Source organism: Esox lucius, chromosome 16 (assembly GCF_011004845.1).
Source record: "Esox lucius isolate fEsoLuc1 chromosome 16, fEsoLuc1.pri, whole genome shotgun sequence".
Lineage (NCBI taxonomy): Eukaryota > Metazoa > Chordata > Actinopteri > Esociformes > Esocidae > Esox > Esox lucius.
Genome location: NC_047584.1, coordinates 17,081,325 through 17,107,562, shown reverse-complemented (window position 1 = coordinate 17,107,562; position 26,238 = coordinate 17,081,325). Strand labels below are relative to the sequence as shown.

Here is a 26,238-nt window from a genome sequence, read left to right as displayed (position 1 = left end):
TCAAGTACTGGCATCATATAGCTCTGTAATGGTATTTTTAGAAGTAATTTACCGATTTTGTCCATTGAGTGGAGCTGTTGTCATCAACTTTTTTGTGAAAATACTCAAAGATGATCGGAATGTGTCTCTATGCAAGCTGGCTGCCTGGGTCAAAGAAGTAGGGCAACGTCGGAAATCACTGCGGGAGAAATCACGAACGTCACCCCTGCGTTCCCGGAACCAGGGTTCTTTACAGTCGTTGTATGTTTACCGGCAGAGGTTAAGCTTCCCATTGGGTCGGTCAAACTGTGAGTGTTGTTTTATTTATTTGGAAATGTCCGGATATTTCGGCTGCTTTCAGAATTCCAGTTGATTCAATACGCGCCATGACATGTTTTGAAAGTTGTGAATTACAAATGACACGGAGAATCATTTATATACGATTTAAATATCATATCCCAGACAAATTCTGTTTTTTTTAAATATTATTTTACAGTTGTGTGTGTTAGGCAAATTGCTCTCATGCGTTAAAGTGCTTTCATTTTCAGCAGGTGTTGTACTGTTTTAAATTGACCTTATATGTCTCATATTGTTACAATATTAAACAGAAAATGTAGAGTGCAGTGTAAAAGCTCGTGGCGATCTTAAGCCGTTGAAGTTGATGTCTTGCTCAATAATGCGTAACTTACAACACTATATTTGGGTGTGGTGCGTCACCCGCAATAAAATTGACCATTCCCATACTGTATCTCATCTCTCCAAACCAAACGATTTGTCATCCTAAATATTTTTTTTTACTGTTCTAATTGCCTTAAAGAAATAAATCCACCTCAGAAACGTTGGTGTGTAGCAGACCCCCATAATTTTTTATATACACAATTTTTATATGTTCCATAACTTTCTGTTTAAGCACCTTAATGTTCAACTAGTGCTGAAACCAATACAGTAGCTACTGTACATAGCTTAGTGTACTGCATCATTATGCTAGATGTCAAGGAAAGAAAACATATTCCAAGTATACTAGTTGGTGTAATGAAACATAAATTGTTATACATTGATCATGTCTTTGGAAATAATACTTTTATTTGAGATGGGCACAAAGGGTACACTTGCATATAAACAACCTCCCAGGTGGGAGGGGAGCAAGTGTAAATGTAAATAAACAAATCATTTTCATCATGATCAATATAGAGTTGCATGGTTTTAAAGTTTCCAGTGTATATTTCCCTCCAATACATTTTATTTTAAAATATCTCAGTTGAAGAATTAGATGTTTAGTCTTTTTTAATATAAATCACAGCTAAGAAGCTGTTTGGTTATTTTGTATTGAAAGAGATGGCATTGTTTATTTTATTTAGCTTACACAGTTAGGCCTACATTATATTATAATGACATCAAATGTTTTCTTTTTGCATGTGATTACAAAAAATACAGTTTGTGGTACTGGTGCAACAACGAATTGATCGCTCTAATAATAAAATAAAATAAATGAATTATCCATTAATTATCAGAAAACATATGTAAGAATGGCTGAAGCTACAACGGTGGAAAGTTGTGTGTGACACCGGTCATTTAAAGTCTAGGAAAAAAGTACATGAAGAAGTAAAAAGTAAATAAGACCATAAATGCCGACGTGTGTTGCACAGGAGCATTACTGTGATGCATGAGCAACTGAAGAGAAAACACATTTGACCCATTATTACAAAGGAGGAGGGGTCAGGACGATAAGGTCAATCTAAAAGCGTGTCATTGTCTGCTTTTTAGAAAGCAAGTTTTCTGGAATAAGTTGTGTTTTTCAAGTGAGAAATCATTCATGTCAAATGCAATCTGCTGGGCTACTTATGAGCATGGAGTTTCTTTACAGCTGAGCAGCGACTATTAGCTAAGCATTCACTACATTACAGATGGATTAAGCCTTTAGTGTCATAGTTAACAAATACAGATGATGACCACTAAAATGGGCAAATGTCAATGATCAGTTGCTCTAATTCGAAATTTAGGAGGTTTCCATTTTAAATGTATATTTACGTGTAATATAATTTCATTTCTGACACAACTTTTTGAGATTATTTATGTTATTTGGAGAACCCATGTGCTTATATTGTGCACTTGGTATCCATTAAGCCCAGCCCAGACTTTTCATATATTTTATAAAATATATTAATATATATTACAAATGTCTAAACTTAGATTTTGGTGGGCTTAATAGGTACACTTGTGTTATACAATATAGCCTTACGTGTAAAAGTGTCCTGGGAAAATAAATCATAATATTTCATTAAGACCTGGACACAGGGGTCTTAGGTGAGCAGTTGTTCCAGTGAGTTCACAGTGAAACAAGTCTTGGAGTAGAGCATTCTAAGACCCCATGTAACCCTGGCATCTAGAGCGGCCACAGAAAAGGTCGGAGCTACTCATGACAGAGCAGTATTGGCGTGAGGCTAAGTATAGCTTAAATAGACATAAATCAAAGGGCATTGGCTCCCCGTCTGTGACAATGGAGACATTTCCTGCTGAGTTGGATAGCAAGATGATTTCAGCCGATACAAAAAAAGACTGACGTTTTGAAACTCCCGTAAAAGTGAAGTAACTGTAGTCAGTTGTGACGTAGTAATACAGAATAATTGCAGTGTACTTTAGTTGTACTGCTGTTACAAATAAAAATAACTGTTACTTGGACACAGTGTTTGCAAGTTACTGCAGTTACATTGCCTTCTAACTGCCCTTGGCCATCTTTCTGTGGGGGAGTTCCAGTGACATCTTCTTAGAAGACATAATTGCAGAACAGTAAATGGAAAACTTCTGAACCATTACCAAGCTGCAATTTCCTGTAATTGAAGAACTGTCTCTTTCCACGTTGCGTTTCGTTTCATACCAGATTAATTGTTGTTTGGAAATGCCACCTTGATGGGTTGGAGTTCCTTAAATGTAGCACCTTGTTTGGACTTATTTTGAAAATATGTGTGGTGATAGTGTCATAGCATTTAATTTAAAGTTTCAAATGATCCACTAGAGGAGGTTCCCATGTATTCAGCTCAGTATCCTTACACGTACAGAACGTTCTAGAGTTTCCTGGGGCTGCCATGAGTCTTTGGCGGTGAGTATTTTGTGTAAAGTGAGCACTGTGGAGGGAAATTGCATGCCGCTCATGCCACAGGCCTTATACAAGCTGACAGGGGATCCTGGGCCAGTCACTGTGCTTACTGGTACTGTTGCCTGTGTAGGTCTGGGCCAGGAAGGCATGCAGGCGTGTGTAATGTCCCATAAATCACTGGCTGACATCAGGGATATCACGGTGCCACTCCAGACAGACATAGCCAATGACACAGAGACCTCCCTGAGGTACTGTTTGCAGCACTCCCAGCCTCCCAGTCACACCCTCTCTAACTGCGTGCTCAGGGGTACTGCTGCTCCCATGCTAGTTTATCACCGAAGCAGGACTTCTGCTTTGAGCGATCAATCCGGAAACAAGCCTCTGTGAGACTTGAGCATTGGTTCTGAACTGCTCTGTGGTCTCTGTCCCTGTCTCCTTTCGCAGTGGTCCTTCAGACAAACGTAGACTCGGGCCTGAGTGTCATTATGAGATGTCGTCTCTCAGTGCCTCCTTCGTGCAAATCAAGTTTGATGACATCCACTTCTACGAGAACTGCGGCGGCGGCAGCTTTGGCAGCGTGTACCGAGCCAGGTGGATCTCTCAGGACAAAGAGGTGGCAGTGAAAAAGCTGCTCAAGATCGAAAATGAGGTAGGAGTCCTAATTGCAGAGGCTTTTCATATACTTTTTAATTGTCGGTATAGTAATCATTTTAATTGCTCCCCCATTTAGTGGGTTGTGGTGACTTTTGGAACCCATCAGTCATAGTCATTATACTCCCCCTCGCTTTGTGCACAGAATTGCATATACTGTATGCTTTAAAAGAAACATTATTGCCAAATGAGAGATCATATTAGGCCCAATTATATGTGGCATGGTTTTCTGAGTCTGGGGTTTTCTTGTGAGTAATGGCTTTATTGTCTTGAAACAAAAAAGACAGCTGATATACCTTTTCATACATGTTATATTTAATCTGTGGAACTATGTTGAGGTGTGCCGAACATGATTATTTCAAAATATAGCTCATTGATATCCATTGAACTTTAATAGCTGAACATCATGTACAGAAGTTTTGTGAGAGAAAAAAAAAAGAAATCTTCAATACAAATTCCTACTCAGTTTATATTATGTCAGCTACATATTCAGTATATTAGGTTTGTGAATTCTTTGTATGTGTGTGTCCTCTTCAGGCCGAAATTCTCAGTGTTCTCAGCCATCGGAACATCATTCAGTTCTACGGGGCAATCCTTGAAGCGCCGAACTATGGAATCGTTACTGGTACGTCAATGAAATACTAATCATGCTAGTTTGTCATCCAGCAGTCGGTTACCACAGCTATTATCTCCTCAGCATCTTGAGACAATGTTTATAATTAGTTGTGTAAATGGAAAACCAAGAATCACCATATGGTCATGCTTGTTTCACATTATTCTGTTTGCATAGAACTGTTTGTTGCTGGGGGCTATATTAACAACAATAGTAGATGGCTTTATGTTTCAGGAAGATTGGATGTTGCAAGTTTATGTTAATGGTAGTGACTGAAATGTTTTTAGAGTCCCTAACATGTGACAGTCCTCTCTGTGGTAGGAAGAACCCCTCCCACAGCTTGTTCTAAATGTCACATCACATGGCATTCATTGGCAGACTCAGTGCTCCCATGATTAGGATATTAGCTGTAAACTTCTCAGGCAGCGAGTGGTGAATGTTACTAATGTTGATGTGAGTAAAAGGAAGAGAGACGGAGAGAGAGAGAGAATGATTTAGCTGTTTTTCAACAACATTGCCCAATGTATTAATACAATCCACAAAATATAATTCCAAAACACTTAACAAAAGATTCAGGTAAAAGCAATTAATGAAATAAGTTTACTGTACTGTACTGATTCATACTTTGGATTTTCACCTTCTCCCTAGGTATTTTAGTAGTAATTGTACGCCTGCTTCATTTCCTCCCTTATCCTCCTCTGTTCTTTCTTGTTGAGCCGGCAGCTAATCTACTATTTGTACGGTGAACTCTGACAAGATCCAGTCTTTCTGCTTTTTTGGGCAAGTTAAAATGTCCTTTTGTACATCCTCAGTGTGGCCTTACAGTGACTTGAGCAGTCAGTCATCAGTGTAGGTGCCAATCCATTAGCGTCAGGAAAATATCCAGGAATCACATTTATCTACAAGACATGCAAGTTCAGCCCACCCACATTCACGTATTCTGCCCGCTCCACCTCTGGTATGAGGCTTTTGACCTGATCTCGTAAAAAGACTAAATCACGTGTCTTAAGGATTTCATGCAGATTCATGGATTGAGGAGTTGGAAAATATCTAATATCAAGCATTGCGCAGATAAATGAATTGCCCTTCGATGTTCCTACTTGGCATCCTCTGTTTATGCATTATAATGTTCTGAAATAGAGGAATTCATTACAACGCAGTAATGTTCGCAGCGTTCAGAGTTCTTAGACTTCACATTTCACTAATTTGTCCTGTTTTAAATACTGTGAGTGCAAGAGATGGAGTTGGCTGGTTGTCAAGGAGCTGCTGTCTCTATTTATCAAAGCAGAATCTAATTAGCACCAGATAAAGGAAAGGTTTTTCAGACCATTCTGACTTTGCCATTTCCACATTTGTCAGCCCTGTTACAAATGTCACTGTTTGTTTATGCAGTATATCAGAAGATTTTGTGCTAGCAAGCTGTAGGAAGAAATGTGTCTCTGACCTGCAAGATACAGTCAATGACCACCTATCTTTATTGAGGAAAGGCAAACATTAACTCCTTTTTGACTGAACACCTTCATGCAGAATATTGTTGTATATTTTATTAATTGTAATTTTCAAAGGGCAATTATGTTTCACACTATGAGAAGGCTTTAAATAACCGGCAGTAAAATGTGGCATGATAAAAGCAGTGTGACAGGTTGTATCATGTATGGAATTTGTGAGTCTTGTAAAAAGGTACAAAGTACAAAATGAAAGAAGAATTTCCTCTTCGTAGATTTAGTAATCTGGCATATTTTGTGCATTTTCCAACACACCGGTAACATTCCTGAAACAGTAGCTTATATTCCCACTACCTTTTTGGTCAGGTTTTAATTTAACATTAGAATGACAACATCCCTGAAACATTCACAGATTACATGCCTCATTATTCTTCAGAATTCTTCTGATTTTGAAATGAAATCTCATGACAATGTTTAACTAACATTCACTAAAATGCTTTGCAAATCATCTGTAACGATCACCCTAGGAACGCTCTCATTAGGTTTCCAGATAAAGAACAAATTAACATGTGTTCTGGGAACATTTTTACAAAGTCAGACGAATGTTGAAAACAAACATTGAATAGTTATCGGCAACACTGATTGGACAGTGTCTGTTAGGAGACACAACCTAATGAATTGTTGCAACTTTCACTGAACCAAGTTCTGTTGACTTGGATTATAATGGCAGAATTCTGTATTTGTTTCCCAGGGGGCAGACCTAATCAGTTAACTCATTACAATTAAAAAATGTTACAGAAATGATTGGCAGCTACAGCCTTCTTAGCTCATGACTCATTTTTTAGGACCCAAATGAAATCTGTCCTGTAGTGAATTACATCAATAACCTGCCTTCCTGGATTTATAACAGGGCATGATATGGTCAAGGTAATTTATATTGTCAGTTAGAAGTATAGGCCTGTTTCCTTCCCTTGAGGTAGTTGTTGTTTGCTCTACTCTCCAGACTCCCATTAGTATGGCTGGTATGTTATCAGACAACATCAGGCCTGGTTCTTCTGTAGTTCATGGAGCAACTGGACTGCATCCTGTCTCTCTGTCTCCCCATAACGAAGAGTCTCAGTGAATTAACAGTGTTTATTGGTAGTGTTTGTGTCATTTTTATAAGGTCATGTTGCCAGGAGTATGAAAGCATCCCACGTGTTATATTGGTAGGCTCCCCTTCATTACTGTTCTGGGAAACTATTTCATTAGAATAATATCCTCCTTATTGATCTGTGTATCATTTTATTTGTTTTTCAGGGATAACATTTACCTGACAGTATTTATTTACAGTATTTGTGAACTTTGTGGGTGCATTTCCCCTTGACTTCATTGTAATACATCAAGGCACTGCGCCCGAAACTGCTTGAGTCCTAATGACTGACAGTGCACAAGAGCAAAGGCAAGCAGTGTTTGTACAAAGTGAGTTTGAGTGGCATTCATGCCGTCAATTTTGTGCGTTGTGGAGAGGTAGAGGAACAGAGAGAACCAGGATGCTAAGCCGTGTGAGTAGTGTTTCCTCAAGGAACTGTGACAAATGAGCTCATTTGATTTGACAGCTCGAAAAACAGGACAGAAACAATACCTCAGCTGCTCCCCTAACTGCTCTGTAACACCAAACGGCCTATTCATAAGTAGAGGACATCCATTAAGTTGTTATTACTGAAAGAGATATATTTTAAAGTATATAGCTATATTCGATGTTGCAGTGGATCGCTAATGGAGATTTTCATTTTACTCCTCACAGAGTATGCCAGTGGAGGGTCTCTGTATGACTATTTGTCCAGTGCGCTGAGTGAGGAGATGGACCTTGGACAGGTCATGACTTGGGCCATGGAGATTGCCAAAGGTACAGTCACAATTGTCTAAATTACTTTAAACTGGGCAATGATAAATGTTGTTTTGGATTTTCTTTTCATAGCCATTTAGCATCCACTAAAACACTACTGAGATTCCATATTTGATTAGTAACCGAAGCAGTAGACTATAAGTAGCTCATTAGTTACCCAGCAGGAGATTATATCTATTCCAATTCTTTTTTTATTCTACACAAATAGTTTTTCCTGAAACAGTGAAGTAAAAACATTTCAAAGTGTTTCACCTCAACAGTTACAACACAGATGGGCGTTTGTGAATGAGGATTCAGGGAAACAAACACATACATGTGTACATCAGCCTAGATGCCCCATAGATCATGGGAAATATGTGATTTATTCTCCATTAGGTATGCACTACTTACATTCAGAGGCCCCGGTCAAGGTTATTCACAGGGACCTGAAGTCCAGGAATGGTGAGTTTTCAGATAGATTTGCATGACTTATCTTCCTGCTATGTCTTTTTTAGCCTACGCAGCAGCGTACGCCTGTGCTGAAACTGTTAATTCTAGATGGAATATTACATATGACGACTTAAAAAGCCTGTTTTCTTTTGCAGTGGTGGTGACTGCAGACAAAGTTCTTAAGGTATATTTGTTTTTGCGTATTTTTTTATCCATGCTGGTTTCACCCAAAACCTCTGGCCCTGACAACTGCCTTTCCCCCAACTGTGTAGATCTGTGATTTTGGGGCCTCCAGGTTCCTGGCACACACCACTCATATGTCCTTGGTGGGAACATTCCCCTGGATGGCCCCAGAGGTGATCCAGAGCCTGCCTGTGTCTGAGACATGTGATACTTACTCCTATGGCGTGGTGAGTGACCCACCCATTAGAAAACGCACTGACCTCAGGATCTTCTCTGTTCTGTGTGTGAGGCTGTAGCATCGGTTAGATTCTGGTCTACTACTATTTCAGCAGACTCTATATCTCTCAATCCAAAGGGTATAATGTCCCCCAAAATGTTACAAAATCATCAGTGCATTTTAATAGACTGGGTAATTTTTTGTGGCCAGTGAATGCTAATTGGGCTGTTCGTGTGTAACGGCTCATACAGGGACTTTTATTTTGTATAATTTGTTCAAAATACCAAAACCATCAGAGGGAGAGATTTGAGATGGAAGAACCAGCTTGGAGTGTGCTTAGGAAATTGCTCTTATTTCACCGTTGCAACTGCATGGCCAAAAGAGTAAACTGCCGACCAAATAGCACCTAGTACATGATAGAACAGACATTTCAGAGATGACATTTTCATGCCTGCATTACTTCCACTCTAAAAGCAGTTGTGAACGACATTACTGACCTTTACAGAAGTGCATGCAGCCAATCCATACCAGTTCTTCCACATTTCTGTGATTGGGCTGAAGATGGAACCTGCCATCCGTTTGTGGAAAGGGAGCAACATCAGATACAGTGGGGAGAACAAGTATTTGATACACTGCCGATTTTGCAGGTTTTCCCACTTAAAAAGTCTGTAATTTCTGTATATTTTTGTTCATTATTTAAAAATCATACCATGTGATTTTCTGGATTTTTGTTTTAGATTCCGTCCCTCACAGTTGAAGTGTACCTATGATAAACATTACAAACCTCTACATGCTTTGTAAGTAGGAAAACCTGCAAAACCGGCAGTGTATCAAATACTTGTTCTCCCCACTGTAGCCTCGGCTTATTTATGTGTGCGTGCACGTTTTTGTTGTGTATGTATTTCTGTGTGTTTGTGAAACGCGTGTTGTGCGTGTTGTGCTTCTGCCTTCCACATTCCTGCGTGGTGACAGAGATGAGAAGTGTAGAGTGACAGGGCACTTGGGGCACGCTCAGGGTCAGCCTGCAAAGGGCCAGGCTACCGAGGGCCATAAACTGCCAGTGTAACTGGGTCAACACGCGGCCTTCAATTACAGCCCAGCTGGCGGCCACTTACACTGGCGTTGATTTACCACAGACACTCTGATTTACTGCATTCCTATAAATGCGGAGGACGCTGACTGATTAGGGATGTGTATGATTGGCTTTGTGCACTTTCATATCATTTGACTGCACATAATCCACATCTTTAACCATACAGTAAATCTCAGTGCGTTTTGTGAATAAGCCCTGGGGTCATATGATTAATGTTTGCTCTCATCATGCGTTTTCTAATGTACAGGATAGTACAGTCTGTATTTCAGTTGAGTGGGCCAGTCTGTCTGTGGGGTAGATCTGCTTGTTGACTGACTGACCATGAGCCCGGTCATGTCATTTGTGTTAGGTCCTCTGGGAGATGCTCACCCGGGAGATTCCTTTTAAAGGCCTGGAAGGCTTACAGGTAGCCTGGCTGGTAGTGGAGAAGAGTGAGGTATGCATTGTATTCTTATTTTCATTTTTAATTTCTTCAGTTCAGTTATCACACATCAATATAGTAAATGGCCGGATTGTCACAAAAAACAGGTGTGATGAATTGACTGTCTAGATACCTCTATCATGCATCACTCTGGGTTTTCAGTCACATATAAGTCCTGGGCATATCTGAACTGCCTCCTGACATGCTCTATTCTTAATGTATCTGAATAATGAGAACGATGCATTGTCTTTTTTTGTGCGTTCTGAATGTGTGTCTGTGACCCTGTCCGCTGGTCTGTTCCAGAGGTTAACCATCCCCAGTAGCTGCCCTGACAGTTTCGCTGAGCTAATGAGAAAGTGCTGGCTGACTGAGCCTAAGGTAATGCTATACTATCTCCACACATAGCCCCTGGGCACAAAAGACTCAGGACTGATCTGTACTTTAAAGGATAATACTTGTGGTTCTGTTTATGGACCGGTCCAGCTGTCTCCAATTGACATACTGCAGACATGCTTATGAACGTCAAAATGCTGTTTTTCTTTCTCCATTTTCATCTAGGAAAGACCAATGTTCAAACAGATCATTGCAACACTGGAGTCTATGGCCAACGATAGCAAGCTCCCTGAACAGTGCAACTCCTTCCTCCACAACAAAGCTGAATGGAGGTAGGGGGATCCCCTCGGTGTCCTGTATGTACAGGCTCATCGTCGTGCAAACGTTGCCTTTGTGGGCAGCTCGACATCTGACATTTGTACATCAAGCACAGTAGTGGCTACAGTTCCCAGCGCTGTCTTGTCCTCGCTCCGAGTGGCGCGTCACGGACCCGAGCTCCTGTCAGCGGCGACGACAGGTGTTGCAGGAGCGTGGCGTCTTGCTTTCTCATTAACCCTGGTCAGTCGGGAGTCCCCGAGCGGACAGACGCCTCTGCTAAATGACTCAAATCCGAATGCAGTCGCTGTGGGCCGGCTCTGGTTTAGTTACACACAGATACACCGCCATGGTTCCAACGATCCGCCAGCCACTGTTCTCCTCTTCAAGGTTCTGCTAGGTAGAAAGTGCCCCGCATGTGAAGAGCTTAAGGGTGTTTTTCCATTGGCAACTTAGGTTACTAGAAGTGTTACAGTAAAACTGTCTGTGGGTCTATATTCACATGAACCCTGGTGTAAGCCCTATTAGAGCTGGCATCATGGTAGGTCTCTACTCTTGTCGGACTGTTAGTCCGGGAGAACAGAGGCTGCCTGTGTCCTCGACCATCAATGCGGTCATTTGTGTAATAGTGGCTGTCAGAAGCTGCTCGCTGCCCTATATGATGTCTCAGTGGGCTCTTGTTGCAGCAGTCCATATTAAGACAGTTTGGACACAGTCCAGGAGAGCATGAAGAGACTCTTTACCCTGTTTGTCTGGATCAGAGCGGAGAAGCAGAAACCGGGAGCTAGGCTGGAGGGAGAAAACGATGGGCGTGTCAGAGTCCGGGGAGGTGTGAGCTGTATTAAAAAAAATTGTATAATAGCAGGGTAGGAGGGCGAGAAATACTGAGAGTCTTTGTCAGGAAAGCGACAAGCAAGAGAATCAATTATAAGGGAAGTTTCGAGCGTGAGTGGGAAGTCTCTGAGGCGAGGGGGGGGGGGGGGGCAGGAGCATTGCAGGAAGGGCGGTGTGTGTTCTGGTCTGCGTCACTTGACCATATTTGAATAGTTACTGTTGCAGCCGATTGCCTGGGCCTCTTTTACTCAGCATGGCCAGCCACGATGAACCACACAGCTCCACCTGCTGGCCAAAGCAGACCAGGCCATTCTCAGAGTGTGAACCATTAGCACTGTTCCTCTAGCGTCGGTGACCTTAGGGCGGTCACATAAAGGACAGAACCCAAACTTGATGTACACATTCATAACTCAGGGCTTCCGCATTTCTACCGCGTTGATGTCAAAGTGAGAAGTATTTTCGTTTGGCGCATGTAGGCCCATGTCAGCGGTTTGACGCCTTCAGAAGTTCAGAGACGTGTGTGTGATGATGATGATGATGATGATGATGTTGGATTCTGAACACACCGCAACGCTTCCTGTGCCTCAGGTGTGAGATTGAAGCCACGCTGGAGAGACTGAAGAAGTTGGAGAGGGATCTGAGCACCAAAGAGCAGGAACTGAAGGAGAGAGAACGTCGCTTGAAGATGTGGGAGCGTAAGCTCATTGAGCAGTCCAACACCCCAGTAAGTTCGTCCGTAGCCTACACCCGCTACACTGCAGCACCACCTCAGCACAGCTTCAGCCGCTGGACGGTTCAGTCACCGAACACGGAACAACGCCCCAGCTTAGCACCCCCTTTAACACGTTATTCTGCAATGTCACATGCTGAGGGACAAAAATCAGACCGGGGTCTTTCTGGAGTGGAGGAAACTGAATGGAATTCAATGTGATGGAGGGGAAATCTGAATCTAAATGATAAAAGAGCACTTCGATCACGTGATCACCCCATTGCAATTGCCAAGCTACTCCAAAAACACTGTTTTAATAAAGTGACTGTCTAAGATTGACATCATCTTGTCTAAAATGGACAGACATGTCCCCTCCAATCACAGTCATTTGGGAAGGGGGATGCACTGCTCTCTCTGTGTTTTAATGGGCTACAATCAGGGGTCACGCTTTTTTTGTCTTTTAAGCCAATGATTTGTCTGCACGGTGGGTCAGGGAAAGACATTTCAGATGACCATGTGACTGGAGTGCTCCTATAAATACTAGGTTCTGACTCACTGAGTCTCTCTGATGGCTGTTTCAGTTGTTAGCTCATGGTGCTGATTTTTATCTGATTGTGTCAGTAGAGCTTCCATTGGCTGTCAGTCATAATTAGAGGTCAGTGTAATCACAGGTTGTTGTCACGCTGAGACACTTTGCTTGTGTGTGTTTGTGTGTGTGTATGGGGCTTTTCTAAATAGACACCACACCAGGCCTTGACCTCTGGTTTCTGGTGTCGGTTTTGCATGTAATACATTTGTCCTAAAACATGAGATTTCCACTTAGTTTTGCTGGTTGGATTTGGTTTCCACTCAGGAGCACTAACACTGCACACTAATACCCTGTGGTACAACACACTGGTTTCCCTGTCCTGTAAATAGTGGTGTGTGCACGTGTACGCTACTTCCATGCATTGGGTACGCCACATTGTGGTATTCACTGATTGATATCGATACACCTTCCTGATAACGTAGGTTCAAATAATTAGTACCGTTATTTAGAGGTACAGTATCTTCTACATCTGTCAGGAAAGTCAATACCTCTTTATTCTTGGTTTTTCCCAATTTTCCTTACTTGAATCTGTCCTGCAGAATCCAATCGTTTTAGGCCAGCCTTCTCTTATACTCCAATTTACTGTATCTTTGGGCTCTTCTGGTTATCACAATCTCCAAAAAATTATTTCACATTTCGTGATTCCTCCTGGTGTATGTGCTCCAAGACTAATTTCCTGACTTCCTTTTCCTTCTTTTCTTCCTGTCTTTCTGTACTCTGTCCTATTCTTCCCTTTCAGCTCTTCTTACCTGTGGCGACAAAGATTAGCACTGAGTCTTTCTATGAGTCTAAGACGGAGGAGTCGAACAGTTCGGAGATGTCGTGTCAGATCACATCCTCCAGTAACGGGGAGGTGGACAGGATGAGTCTGCAGACCATGATGAGGGGCTTTGGGGACATATTCTCCTTGGACATGGGGGGGCCGGTCTTGCACTCTGGCATGCAGGTCAACATGCAGGCCAAGGAAAACTCTTCCAAGTCCAGGAGTGTCAGAGAGGGCCACAAAATCAACACGGCTTTGGGGATGTCGAACTTCAACTGGTCGGACGACAGCGACTAGGGCGAAACTGACTACGTACGGCTCGCTCAGTCGTCTATTAACCACCTTGGCCTGCGTCAAAACTCTGGTTCCTACAAGCTCCCACCCGTATTCCTTTTCACATCAGCGGCGCTATGGACGCAGGCTTTGTACATCAGATCATTCATTGCCTAACAGCTTATTGATTTCTTTCATGTTTTATTGGTAACAGTCCCTTTTCTTTTGCACTTCCAAAAAAAGACACAAGATCCAAAGATACAACACCCGTTCTAGTGCAGAGACGTTCTACCCCTCCGGATGAACGGAATATGTTGGAACCCTTCAACCCTCACGGCCCGTATGGACGTCATTTATGCCTAATGTACTGGACGCACAGTGCCATGCTGTGAAGAAAAAAAAAGCCGTGTGAGCAAGTTGCATCGAGGAGGCAAAGCTTTTATGATGAAGTGACATTTCGCTGACGTTAAGATTGGCCAATTTGTTCCGTATGTGCCGGAGCGGCAGTCGCCGGGATTGAGTCTCTCACCGGGATGAGAAAGTACACGCCGTGTCCCTCGGCTGACCCCCCCCGTGTCAGCGGGAGCCAGAGAAAGTTTCCTGATAGCCCCTGTGAGACTACAGCCCGAGGTGGCTTCCACTGTACAGCGTGTGAGGGACTGTTTGGATTGAATGCCCCTGTACCCAGACTTAATGGAGCAAAGTGCACTGGAAATGTCCCTCCTATCTCTGAGGGTCCCAGTGGAGTCTTGGTTCATGTTCGGGCTGTCAGGCGGATGTTACAGATACATGTAATCAAGACGTTGGGGAGGAGTGCCACAGACCTTGGACAACCACGCCTTGACGGGAGCCCGTCGTCACTGACAACCGTATATGAGCGTGTGTTGTTCAGTGGTGGATTGCCGTAAGCGTTTAACGACTGATTTCTTAAGTAATGACGGTGTATCACGAAGAGAGGATATGTCTAATGGTCTGCAGAGGAATTCTTTAAGCTGAAGATGTTTGCATCCACACCCACAATTTTGAACACAGGCCAAAGTGTGATATTAAGCTCCAAGTGAGGCGATTGAAGTTCACCTCAGTGCCCTCACCAACTGCCCTGTGCCCCTGTAGCTGTTCGTGGACACATGGAGTCTCTTCTCTTTTAAACATACCCAATATCTTTCTGCCCAACTCCAAAGAGCTTAGGGCCCAGGCCCTGCAGGTTTCACCTGTTTCAATTTGATGTATGTTTTATATACTTTTGTGTAGTTATTGACCTTCCATTAACATAGTGTGAACTATGTAACACGTTGTGAACGTCAACCACTTAGTGAGGTGTTTTGCTGAATACCTATAGAGTTGCAATAGGATCTCTTTTATTAGTACCCTTTCTTGGTCGAGTAGTGTCTCTTTGATGGTGTGTCATGACTATTTAGACCAACAGCTTTTTGATGTGAACCTAATTTTTCTGCATATTTCTTTACTGTTCCTTGTTTTTCAATAAACATTTTCTCATTGAACTACCTGCTTTGTTCTTTGCTCACATTTACATATTTGGTTTCCCGCCACAAACCATTGTTCAATACATCTCTCTCTGTCCCCACCCTTCACCTCTGTCTCCACCCTTCACCTCTCTGTCTCCACCCTTCACCTCTCTGTCTCCACCCTTCACCTCTCTGTCTCCACCCTTCACCTCTCTGTCTCCACCCTTCACCTCTCTGTCTCCGCCCTCCACATCTCTCTGTCTCCACCCTTCACCTCTCTGTCTCCACCCTTCACCTCTCTGTCTCCACCCTTCACCTTTCTATCTCCACCCTTCACCTCTCTGTCTCCGCCCTCCACATCTCTCTGTCTCTACCCTTCACCTCTCACTATCTCCATCTTCACCTCTCTGTCTCCACCCTTCACCTCTCACTATCTCCATCTTCACCTCTCTGTCTCCACCCTTCACCTCTCTGTCTCCACCCTCCACGTCTCTGTGTCTCCGCCCTCCACGTCTCTGTGTCTCCGCCCTCCACCTCTCTGTCTCCGCCCTTCACCTCTCTGTCTCCGCCCTTCACCTCTCCGTCTCCACCCTTCACCTCTCCGTCTCCACCCTTCACCTCTCTGTCTCCACCCTTCATTGTCTCTGTCCCTACTCCTCCTGATTCCTATTATCAATAAAAGCATTGCAAAAAATACAAATTAAGATGTTTCCACTTCCACTTGCAATATTCACAAATCAAAAGTTTGTCAAGCACAATATTCTAAATGTATCTAAGAAAACAAGGGCAAAATAGTGTTTTCTAGTATAAGGCCATTGTCATTAAATAGTGTATGAACACATTCAATCTACACAGTTTGTGTAAATTACCCAACATGTTGGATGCTTTGAATTACCCAGACATTGGTTAGGTTTTTAACCAGCAGTTGGGTTATTTCATTTTTCACGTAATCTGTATGTTTTTTCCAGGGGGCCTATTAGGGGTGTAGCCTTTGGATTGATCCTATCGGCCACCCAGAAGATTAGATGTCATTCCTGTTCAAATGTAAATTTTCCTTAAATATTGTGTCATTGTCACACATTACATTTGCAAATACAATATCCATTATTGTCATCTCATATCTCAAACACCAAGCAGTTTTTAAAGGAAAGAACCCAACACTGTCCCATTTCCTGCCTTCCAGAAGTGTATTATGTACTGAGAATTCCTGTTAAATTTTCCCTTTGGCGATCTGTCTGGAATTCAGTTGACTTTGTGTTGTGGCCAACGGTTTCTGATGGCGGGCACCTCTGTTACCTGTAATCACCTTGCTACAGTATGCTACCGCTCCACAGGGAGGCACAGTTGTGTGAACTACTGAACTCCACTTCAAATGTCTGACATTCTGCTGACCCCCCCACCCACTCTCTTCAATTAAGATCTGTTTGCCTTTGTCAACACTACGCTTTGGATTTTAATAAAGGATGCAAGTCATTTGTGAAATACAATATGGCAGCTCGAAATGCGATATAATGTCACTTTAATTAGGCAATATCTGTAATGGAACTTTGACAGTGGGGGGTGTGTGTGTCTTTGAATGTGTTTACTTCCGAACCATACCACTGGAGTAGGCGGGACATGCAGCTGGGGGTGAGGCGGTTTACAAGGACGCTCCAAAGGAGTGTATTGCGCTGATTCTGAAATGGTCCTCTTTGAATGCGATCTAGTGAGATTATTGCCATTCAGCTCAGGGTCTGGGCTGTTATCAGATGCCGTGGGAAGCAAATAGAGAATGATCAGATTAGTCATTCATTTAGCCATCTTCCCCTCGATTCCCTCATTGCCTCGTTCCCACATAGCAGCCATGTGGTCATAATGATGAAATCTTTATTTTTGGCTGGCTTGGTTCAGCTTGATTACACTTAATGAACGGTAAATTATTTATCATTTAAATTCATCATTAATGACTAGTCAGAAGGACATTGGACAATTTACATTGATATAGACTATTAAGACCCACTCATGTTGATTGCAGAACATAATTGATGTAAGAAGTCATTGCTTTAAGATATGATGTGTCTTAAAATGAAGTAGGCATCTAAGAAATGTGTTCTGTGGTATATTGAATACAGTATGTTATGCACTGATCTTTGTATTTGTTTACATCCACACATGAGTGCTAAAATGTATTTGTTGGCTGAGCTGAACATGTTTGTATTAAATGACCATTAAAGCAGTGTAATCTGGTTGGATATCCTTTTGTCTTTTTTCACACAGCTTCTACCCAATCTTCAAATTCATTCCTGGACCGAGGAGCATGTGGTCAGTATCAGTCAACTACTTCCTGTTTCTAAAAGGGTCATTAACAACTATCATGGCTCCACCGCTAATTAATATAAATGTTTTTCCAATCCAAACCCACAGTACTTTTGGATGCAGCAGATATTTGGGGAAGGTAATATATATATATAGTCACTGATTTCTCATACTGGACAATTGATTAAATAAATGAACCCAACATCATACATCATCTGGTCTCAGGAGAGGGGACATGGGGGATGCAGCTATATGGCGACTTGTTTAAGGAAAATCACATCACTGGCAAAAGGCTGCTGTTACTCACCGAAACAGACATGCGAGACCTGGGGGTCAAGTCCAAAGGTCACATCATCCACCTCAAGGTACTGTAACACCTATCAAACCACCGAAAACATGCCAGTCATTTGAGCTTTATTAAACAAATGACTGAAAAAATGTCAGTCATTTGAGCTTTATTAAAATTAAACATGTCAGTCATTTGCATTATTTAATTTAAGCAATACGCTCATATGGAGTGTAATATGCTTTCTCCAACAGAGTGAAATTGAGAAGCTTACCAATGATTACCTTGGTCTTTTCCACTTTCCCCCACTGATAAAGGTATTTTAAACGTAATTTCTCTTTAATGTTATGATGGTATTGTATATTATGATGGTATTTCATGTAATTTCTCTTTAATGTTATGATGGTGTTGTAAATGTATATGTCATTTCTCTTTAATGTTATGATGATTTTGTAAATGTATATGTAATTACTCTTTACTTATATAATGGTATTGTACAGTGTATGCAATTTCCCTTTAATGTTAAGAAATGCTTTGTATTGTGTTCTGCTGTAAAATCCAGCTTTAAGATCTATTTTCTGTAGGATGAGTGGGCCGAGGAGGAGGAGGAGGAGCGGAGGAAGATGGTTCATCTAGAGCTGGTGTTTGGATACCACTGGAAAGCAGGAGCAGATCACTCGGTAGGTTTTCAGTGGACACTTCTATGGGGATGGTACATCCAAAACAACCAATATGTATTGGAGGGAATAATAGTGTACTGTCATCCAAGTAGAGTAATTAATTTAAATATTGTCACCCCGAATTAAAATAATCTCTCGTCTCTCATTGCAAATGGACGTCTAAGCTCTGGTTCAAATGCATATACTCTAGTATGTAACTTGTTGTAGTCAGACGAGATTGAAAGTCAAACGTCAAGCTGGAAATGCCCCCTCTGTATAATGATGCTTATAATGGTCCCCATCAAACTCAAGCAAACACTGACCACTGGGCACGCTTTGCCTTCACAAGACATGTCCATGCAAGGGAAACAGATGAAGAAATATTTCATCTAAAGCCATTGCATCGCATCCACCCCCACTTGCTCACCGTCCTTTGTTAGGGTCTCAAATGGTGGAAAAGGGCTGCTTCTCCACTTGCTGTTTGAATTTAATCAAAAATAGCCCATTTAGCCAGAAGTCATTTTCTTTTTAAAAGGCAAATGTTATTTAATCTTTCAGCTGTTCATTGTCCCATCATAAATAGTCCCCTTTCAGTGCGTTCGGCGGGGCTGAAACGAGCCTGCTAATTGCCTCCCATTTCTTCTGACATGTGGTGGTTTAGTGGGTAGAAAACACAGCAGGGAGAAGGAAACAGGAGGCTGAGAAAATGAGAGCTAATTATTTTCCCCTGCCTGGTGTCAGGTTCCGTGTCAGGCTTGTTTTTACAAACTGGAAGGTTTTTTGCACTAAATAAAACAAACCCGCACTGCGTTTTTTTTTTTTTCTCGCCCCTCTTTGCTGGCGGTATCATGGAAGCAGCTGCACTTCTCAAAGACAAAATGAGGGCCTGCGATTGTGCGGCCACCATCTGACAACCACTGAGGGTCCCCTTCTAATGAGGATATCACCACGCAGCCAAGTGAAAGGTGCTGAATTATGTATGAGTTGTCATTAGACCACACTCCGGTCCTGGGCATCATTACCAGACATTGTTTCTGCAGGAGTGATTAGACCAGCGCGGACCTAGGGGCCCTGGTGAGACTGGCCAGGGCCGACGCAGGGCTGCTGCCTGGTGTGTCTGGGAGCCGGAGCCTTCCTTACGCTAGCTCCCCCTTTGAGACCCGGCCAGCCCCTGGGGACTGTGTAGGAGTGGGCTGAGACTCCTCAGACAAGTGTGTTAGTGCCACTCCTCTGATGTCTTCCTCTGTGATCCACACACAATAGATTGGCCCACACTGTGAACTCCGTGTGGCTGAGCAGTGACCTGTAGCTTCGCGGCTGGCTTTTTGGGGACGGCAAAATCATTACTGCTTTGTCAGCATGCAATATTCAGCGGGAGTGTGGGCTTGGGGTTCGCCAAAATGCGGATGCCGTCGTGAGGATTTGATCCGTGTCCCTTCTGCAGAAACCAAATACTTGGTTTATTTTCAACTAACTGGAATAATATTAGCATTACTCAAATGTGTTATTCACCAACAATAGCACCTTGTGTCAAGACACTACAACCCCTACCTCCCACAGACCATTATGTTTCTTATTTGTTTACCAAGTCAAATAAATATATTTGCTTAGATTCATAGGTCGCTAATATTGTCATGTACCACATTTCGTCATTCATGCTATGATATTTCAAGGGACATGTCATTCTCTGTGTGATTCAAACAACCCATCAAAAATCAAACAAGGTCAAAGCTAAATTATACATTTGTCTACATTGATGGCTAGTCAGACAGTAGATGCTAGGTATTAGCACTATCAAACTGCTATTTAGTACTAAATGACCATTAAACACTACATAACTTGTTTACCGGGCTCCCATTTGAACAGGATTTCATATAATTCTCAGTACCAACAGAAAACTGATCATTTCAATATACTACCTCTAGGCTGTGCTGTTGGTTTAGGTGAAAAAAATTGTTCTCAAATGACTGCAGTTATATTTCTTTTTGTGGGGGGGGGGGGGGCACAACGTAGTTTTGGGTGAAGGCAGGACTAAATAAATATACTGCAAGCCTACAATCTGTTTTTTTAGGACTGCAAATGGAAAATGTACATGGAACTTGATGGAGATGAGGTTGCAATAACCTACATCAAAGATGTCACCTTTAATGCCAACCGACAGGATGTGGAACTCCTAAAGATGACCAAGGTGGGATCAGATGAATTACTTAGGGCCAATTTGCTGAAAAAGCATATTGGCCCTTTCATCCCTTTCTATCTCCAGATACATTTCATAACTCCTTGAATTAATGTTGTTCTATTGTTAAAGATGCACAGAGGTAGCTATAGTGCCATCAGAAAGTATTCAGACCCCTTCACTTTCTCTACATTTTATTCTATACATTAATTAGTAATTGGTTAAATATTTTTTTGCCATCAATCTTGGTCAAGGGGGGTGACCAAGAACCCAATGGCCACTCTAACAGAGCTTCAGAGTTTCTCTTCAGTGATTGGAGAACCTGCCAGAAAGACAACCATCTCTGCAGCACTGAATCAGGCCTTTATGGTAGACAGAGGCCACTCCTTAGTAAAAGCCATATGACATGTTGCCTGAAGGATTCTGAGAGCATGAGGAAAAAATATTTTCTGGTCTGATGAGACCAAAGACCAAATCAACTACACACACTATGACACACACAAAAATGTGGAGAAAGAAGGGGTGTGAATACTTTCCAAATTCAATATGTGTGTGTGATTATTAATAACAAATAGTAAACCACTGACATTTCCTTACAGCCCCCTTTTGTGATGGACAAATGGGTAGTTGGACTACGGACGAATCAGATTGTTGACTGCACTGTTAATTATGAGGTTAGTCCATCGAAAGATTTCCCTTCAATGACGGGAGCCTTACAGTCTTACACTGCACCGTCTTTATGTTTTTTATTATCATACGAATTCTGCAGATTAATGAATGTACACAGTGGACTGTAAAGTAATAAATAGTGAATCCTTTTTTATCTACTTTTTCCCTCAGTTTCCCTTCCCTAGTTTTGTAATATCTCATTGCTAAAACTCCCTATCAAATCGACAACCTTGTCAATCCAAGCGCAATGCTGCACCAACTGAGCTAAAAGGGAACATGTTTTGAGTCCTCTACTGTGAATGTTGTTTCCCTGTACCTGCCATAGAACGCTGTAAGAACCCCAAGGTGTACAAGACATAGCCATCCTGTTAGATGGAACACAACCAGTGGACAAGACGAGATCCTGACTGTGGAGCTGGTGATAGAAACAACCCAGTTAAACACAGACGGCCAATCTGGAAGCAGAACACACTTAAAAGGTGAACTTCCATTTGTGGTTTGGATGCCAATATAATTAACATACGGTTCATTTAAATCTATCCTAAAACACAAACCACAAATGTCAACACACATCTATATCGAGTATGTAGCCACCCCTTACAGGGATGTATTTATTCCAGATGTGGATAAGAGATGGATGTACAACCTGAGACAGAGGCAGCTGAAGAGCCAATCAGCAGCAGACCAGCACGGTGGCCGGCCCCCGACCCAAGGTTCTGAGACCCCTACCCTCTCTCAGTTCCTGTCTGTGTATGGAGACCAGGCCTCTTCCTACGCTGCAGCTGTGCGGAGGTCTCCCAACCGCGACACACAGTCTGCCTGGTGCTCCCGGAGCTCGTCTCCCTCTGCCAGCCTGTGTTCCATGCTCTCCCCCCTCTACCTGGGGTCAAAGGGCAGCAGCCCCTCCAGCACCACCTCAGAAAGTGCCTTGGAGCTTGATCGGCCACAAAGCGCCAGGGCAGTGCAAAATTACTGCAGGCACAACAGCAACTGGTCAACTGAAACGGGGGGACACAACAGAAACCCGTGGGCCAACACAAGGGTTAAATTCACACAGAATAGGTCTGGCCGGTCTTTACAGCAAACCGGGCGACCTCGGCCAAGTACTCAAAGTGCAGCAGCTCAAAACCGGTCCAGGGTGATACCTGGCATGTCTGAAAGTCCCAGTGCTGAGCAAAACGTGGCTAAAGTCAGTGAAGGAGGATGGATTAAAGTAGAGCGTCAGAAAAGGTTACCTCGACAGGACAATAAACCTGTCAGAGGAAGACCAAGGAGAGGGGGTCGAAGTTGAAAACCATCTGCTATTTGAAAGTAGACTGAACAGCAGGTTTACCTATAATCTACATTCCCTTTGGAAGGATCTTCCAATTGGTCATTTGAAATGGATGGGGCTACTTTACTACGTGTGTCTTTTTGTCAAGAGCAAGACTTTTTTATTTTCAATCAAAAATAATTGTTCTGAAAGCAAAATGAGGCTTCAAAGGCTGAACAGAGTTAGCTGTAGCCTAGCCTCTTAAACCAGACCTAGAATGTTGCTAAGCCTGGGGAATACCTATAGGATTTCTGTTGCAAAGGGGTGGGAAAAACGCTTTTGTCCGTAACGTCTCAAAACACGTTAATTCAAATTGATTGGGCTAAAGCCTCAAAACACATTAACCCAGTAAAATACATATGCAACAGTAGCTGGCAAAGTGAAGATGCCTACAATATTGCTAAATTAAAACCCATCGAAATCTGTGGATGTATGTGGTTAACCATATCAGTCTTTGGGAAAAAACATAACCTTTTCCTAGGTAAGTCGTCGTTATTGCGCACTCGCGTTAGATGATATAATAGGGGCAGTAACGCTGAATGATGGGTTTTCTAAAGTGATATATGGCTCCTCTCGCAATCTTCTGCTATAATATAAAATAAATGTAAATGAGTTAGAAAGAATCAGTGCTTTTGTGGGGGGAAAGGCTCGTTGTAAACTGAACTAAAAGTGGTGGTGCGGCAGTCTCAACCTCCAGATTTACCAAAAGACTTTCGCCTAATCCCCGTTCACACATAATCGGCATGCCGATGTGGAAAGCGGAAGCGCTTCATTGCTAGTCATTCAAAAAAGATTTCCCGCCCCACTCCTTGCAGCGGTACAGCAGCGCTGGCCATGGCGAAACGGCAGACATGAAAAAATAGAGCGGTGTTCTATTTCTTTTCCCTTCTCCGTCGCGGAAAGCCAAACAGAGCACAGTGGAAAACCAATAGGAAAGCTTGTAGGAGGTACTACAATACTGAATATTCCATAACCTAACAAACATGTCGGACGAACAGCTAATTTTACTAGTACGAGAACAGGAGGAAATATATAACGTCACACTCAAGGTCCATCGAGACAGTATAAGAAACAAGGGTGAAGGATTGCTTAGAGTCTCAGACCTACAGTTGCCCTCGATCTGATAATATGTAATATGTATGTCTATTTAGTAGCAGCGGCGTCGTTAGGCCTGGGCGTCCGGTGCTATAGCCGCGGTTCTCAAATTGACCACAAAAAAAGCCCCTGATCTATTTTTCTATAATTCCGATAGCGCATTATGACAATGTAGACGTGTATAGGCCGCTAGCATGTACATCGAAATGTTCCTCATGTACATTCAAATGTTCCCCAGTTAAAAGTAAATTATTGGCCAAAACAGCAAAGGTGGAACAATTTCAGCTGCCTATTGTTGTCACTTGCGTGACGGCAAGTGATTTGAATCGTACTCGATTCCTTTGACGTTCGGAACACAAACTTGATCCTCGAATATTGAATTCAAAGGAGTAACCACTAGTGTCAGTGACCTGTTTTCAGTTTCATTAAATCGCTGACTGTCTGTCATGCTTGATAAATTAAACTTTTACCATAGCCCGTAGGAAGGCACGGGCCTTCTATTTTTTATTTTTTTCAGAACACCATTTAAGCAGAGAAGTTGTAATGGGTTTATTGACTTATGAATCTTATGAATAAAGCACAGTTCTTCCAAAACAGAATAAGGTTTTCCTCCATTTTTGTTTCTTTTCTGATATGTTGCAACTTAGATAGGAACTAAAAAACGTTTAGGAAATGTGTACTATCCAGTTCGAAGAAATAGTGAAATCACACTAAGCCCGCCTTCATCAAGGTTTTGAGTGGAGGATTATTTTAAAACGAACATCCAATAGAAATCTTGCAGCTGAGACTCAAGTTTCCAGACTTCCAAGGGAGCCAGATGAGAGTGGAGGCGTGGCCTCGCGAGAGTTGTAGCCAAACTGACACACAAAAAAGGCTGACCAATGGAGACGCAACATCCACAGCCCCCACTAAAGCCCACCCACAGCTCTGGGAACAAAAGTGAAAATGAAGAACTAGTGTTTCAATCAAAAAAAGGTTTCAAAAGCAAAAGGGGGCAGTCTAGCCAAAATGGAGGGTGGTTTATAGTGAAATTAAAGTTTTGTTTTAGTTTTGTTTGCTCTCTATATACTCTATATGAGTATACTCTATACTCTGGGAATGAATTTTTAGCATGTTATTACACATTTTTTGATTGCTATCTTTTTTTACTTAGAAAGTTTTTGCTTTCAGAACAATTATTTTCGATTGAAAAGAAAAAGTTTTACTCTTGACAAAATTACACAAATGTAACTTCATACCGTTCTGCTGCAATCCAATATGTCATATTTTCTGAGCAATTTCTTTGGTAAATTGTAAAGCCTATTTTGTTTAAATTTGCAGTCTGGGATCTTTGGCCACTGGTTGTAAAAGTATTGCTATTGAGCCAAAATGGATCCCAGAGAACTGTGCCTTCGGGAAAGTATTCAGACCCCTTCACCTTCTTAAAATTTTGTTGTGTTATAGACTTCATTTAGAATTGATTAAATTGTTCTTGACATCAATCCATACGCAGTACCCAATAATGACAAAGCAAAAACACATGAGAAGCATCATCATAGCACGATGCTGCCACTATCACACTTCACTGTAGGGATGGTATTAGCCAGATGTAGCACTTGATATTCAGGTCAAACTCTTTGATTTTGGTCTCATCAGACAAGAGACAATTTTTAATCAGGCTGTCGGAGTCCTTCAGGCAGCATGTCATATGCCTTTTACTCAGGAATGGCCTCCATCTAGCCACTTGTACCAGAAAGACCTAATCGAGTTCTGCAATCGTTCTTGAGATATTTGTATACATCTAGGACACAGCATGTGTCTGAGATCAATTTGGAATGCCATGGCAAATAATCAATGAAGAGTATATTGAATTCAGTCTATAACACAACAAAATGTGGAGGAAATGTATGTGCAGGTATGTGCCCATTTCATACAAACTACTCAAATTAAATTGTCATGGTTAACTAAGGTATGGTCATTATTCTACCAATAGACTATTCAGTAATAAGTAATAACAACAACATATTACACAACCATGCCAAAATAGTTTGTTAGTCAGAGTCCCAGACTGGATTTTTAACTTTCATTTATGAGGTATTTAGCCTGGCAATTGCATATTTTATTACAATTTCTAAAACTTTTGGTATATGTGGATTGAAATTGTATATGAAAGCACATTGATAATATAAGAATACGTGGTGTAAAATAAAAGTTATAGCCAAATCCAAATGACCACACCTGGTGGAAAGAACGCGGGAGATTTTCAACAAACCCACCCCTTATGCAAATATTTAAGCTATGATTTCGCGCCACCGTGTAGGGCTTGAAAGGTTACAATTTCTGAATCTGTATATGTATAATCATTGTTTCACATTTGTACAAAAATAAAAGTATTCAGCAGGAATATTTAAATAATGCTCAAACTTTGTTGTGTCGTATATTTTTTTGTCTTATATTTTCACTTACGCTTGT

General features: G+C 42.0%; 1 protein-coding gene across 3 annotated transcripts; it reads left to right on the top strand.

The window, feature by feature from the left end:
* The first annotated feature begins 133 nt into the window (after positions 1-133).
* zak (sterile alpha motif and leucine zipper containing kinase AZK) lies at positions 134-26,178 on the top strand. 3 transcript variants are annotated; one of them, XM_010879881.4, is made up of 20 exons: positions 134-287; positions 3,518-3,722; positions 4,262-4,349; positions 7,569-7,670; positions 8,046-8,111; positions 8,255-8,283; positions 8,372-8,509; positions 9,942-10,028; positions 10,317-10,391; positions 10,572-10,678; positions 12,084-12,219; positions 17,552-17,596; positions 17,699-17,729; positions 17,816-17,955; positions 18,131-18,193; positions 18,461-18,556; positions 20,607-20,723; positions 21,311-21,385; positions 21,706-21,859; positions 22,001-26,178. In XM_010879881.4, the coding sequence occupies exons 2-20, from the start codon at positions 3,564-3,566 to the stop codon at positions 22,669-22,671; spliced, it is 2,379 nt and encodes a 792-aa protein (XP_010878183.1). In that variant the 5' UTR covers positions 134-287; positions 3,518-3,563; the 3' UTR covers positions 22,672-26,178. The 3 variants fall into 3 exon arrangements, with proteins under 3 accessions (XP_010878183.1, XP_019910579.1, XP_019910580.2); XM_020055020.3 differs by lacking the exon at positions 134-287 and adding an exon at positions 3,049-3,321; XM_020055021.3 differs by lacking the exons at positions 134-287; positions 17,552-17,596; positions 17,699-17,729; ... (5 more) ...; positions 21,706-21,859; positions 22,001-26,178 and adding exons at positions 3,196-3,321; positions 13,533-15,331.
* The last annotated feature ends 60 nt before the right edge of the window (positions 26,179-26,238 follow it).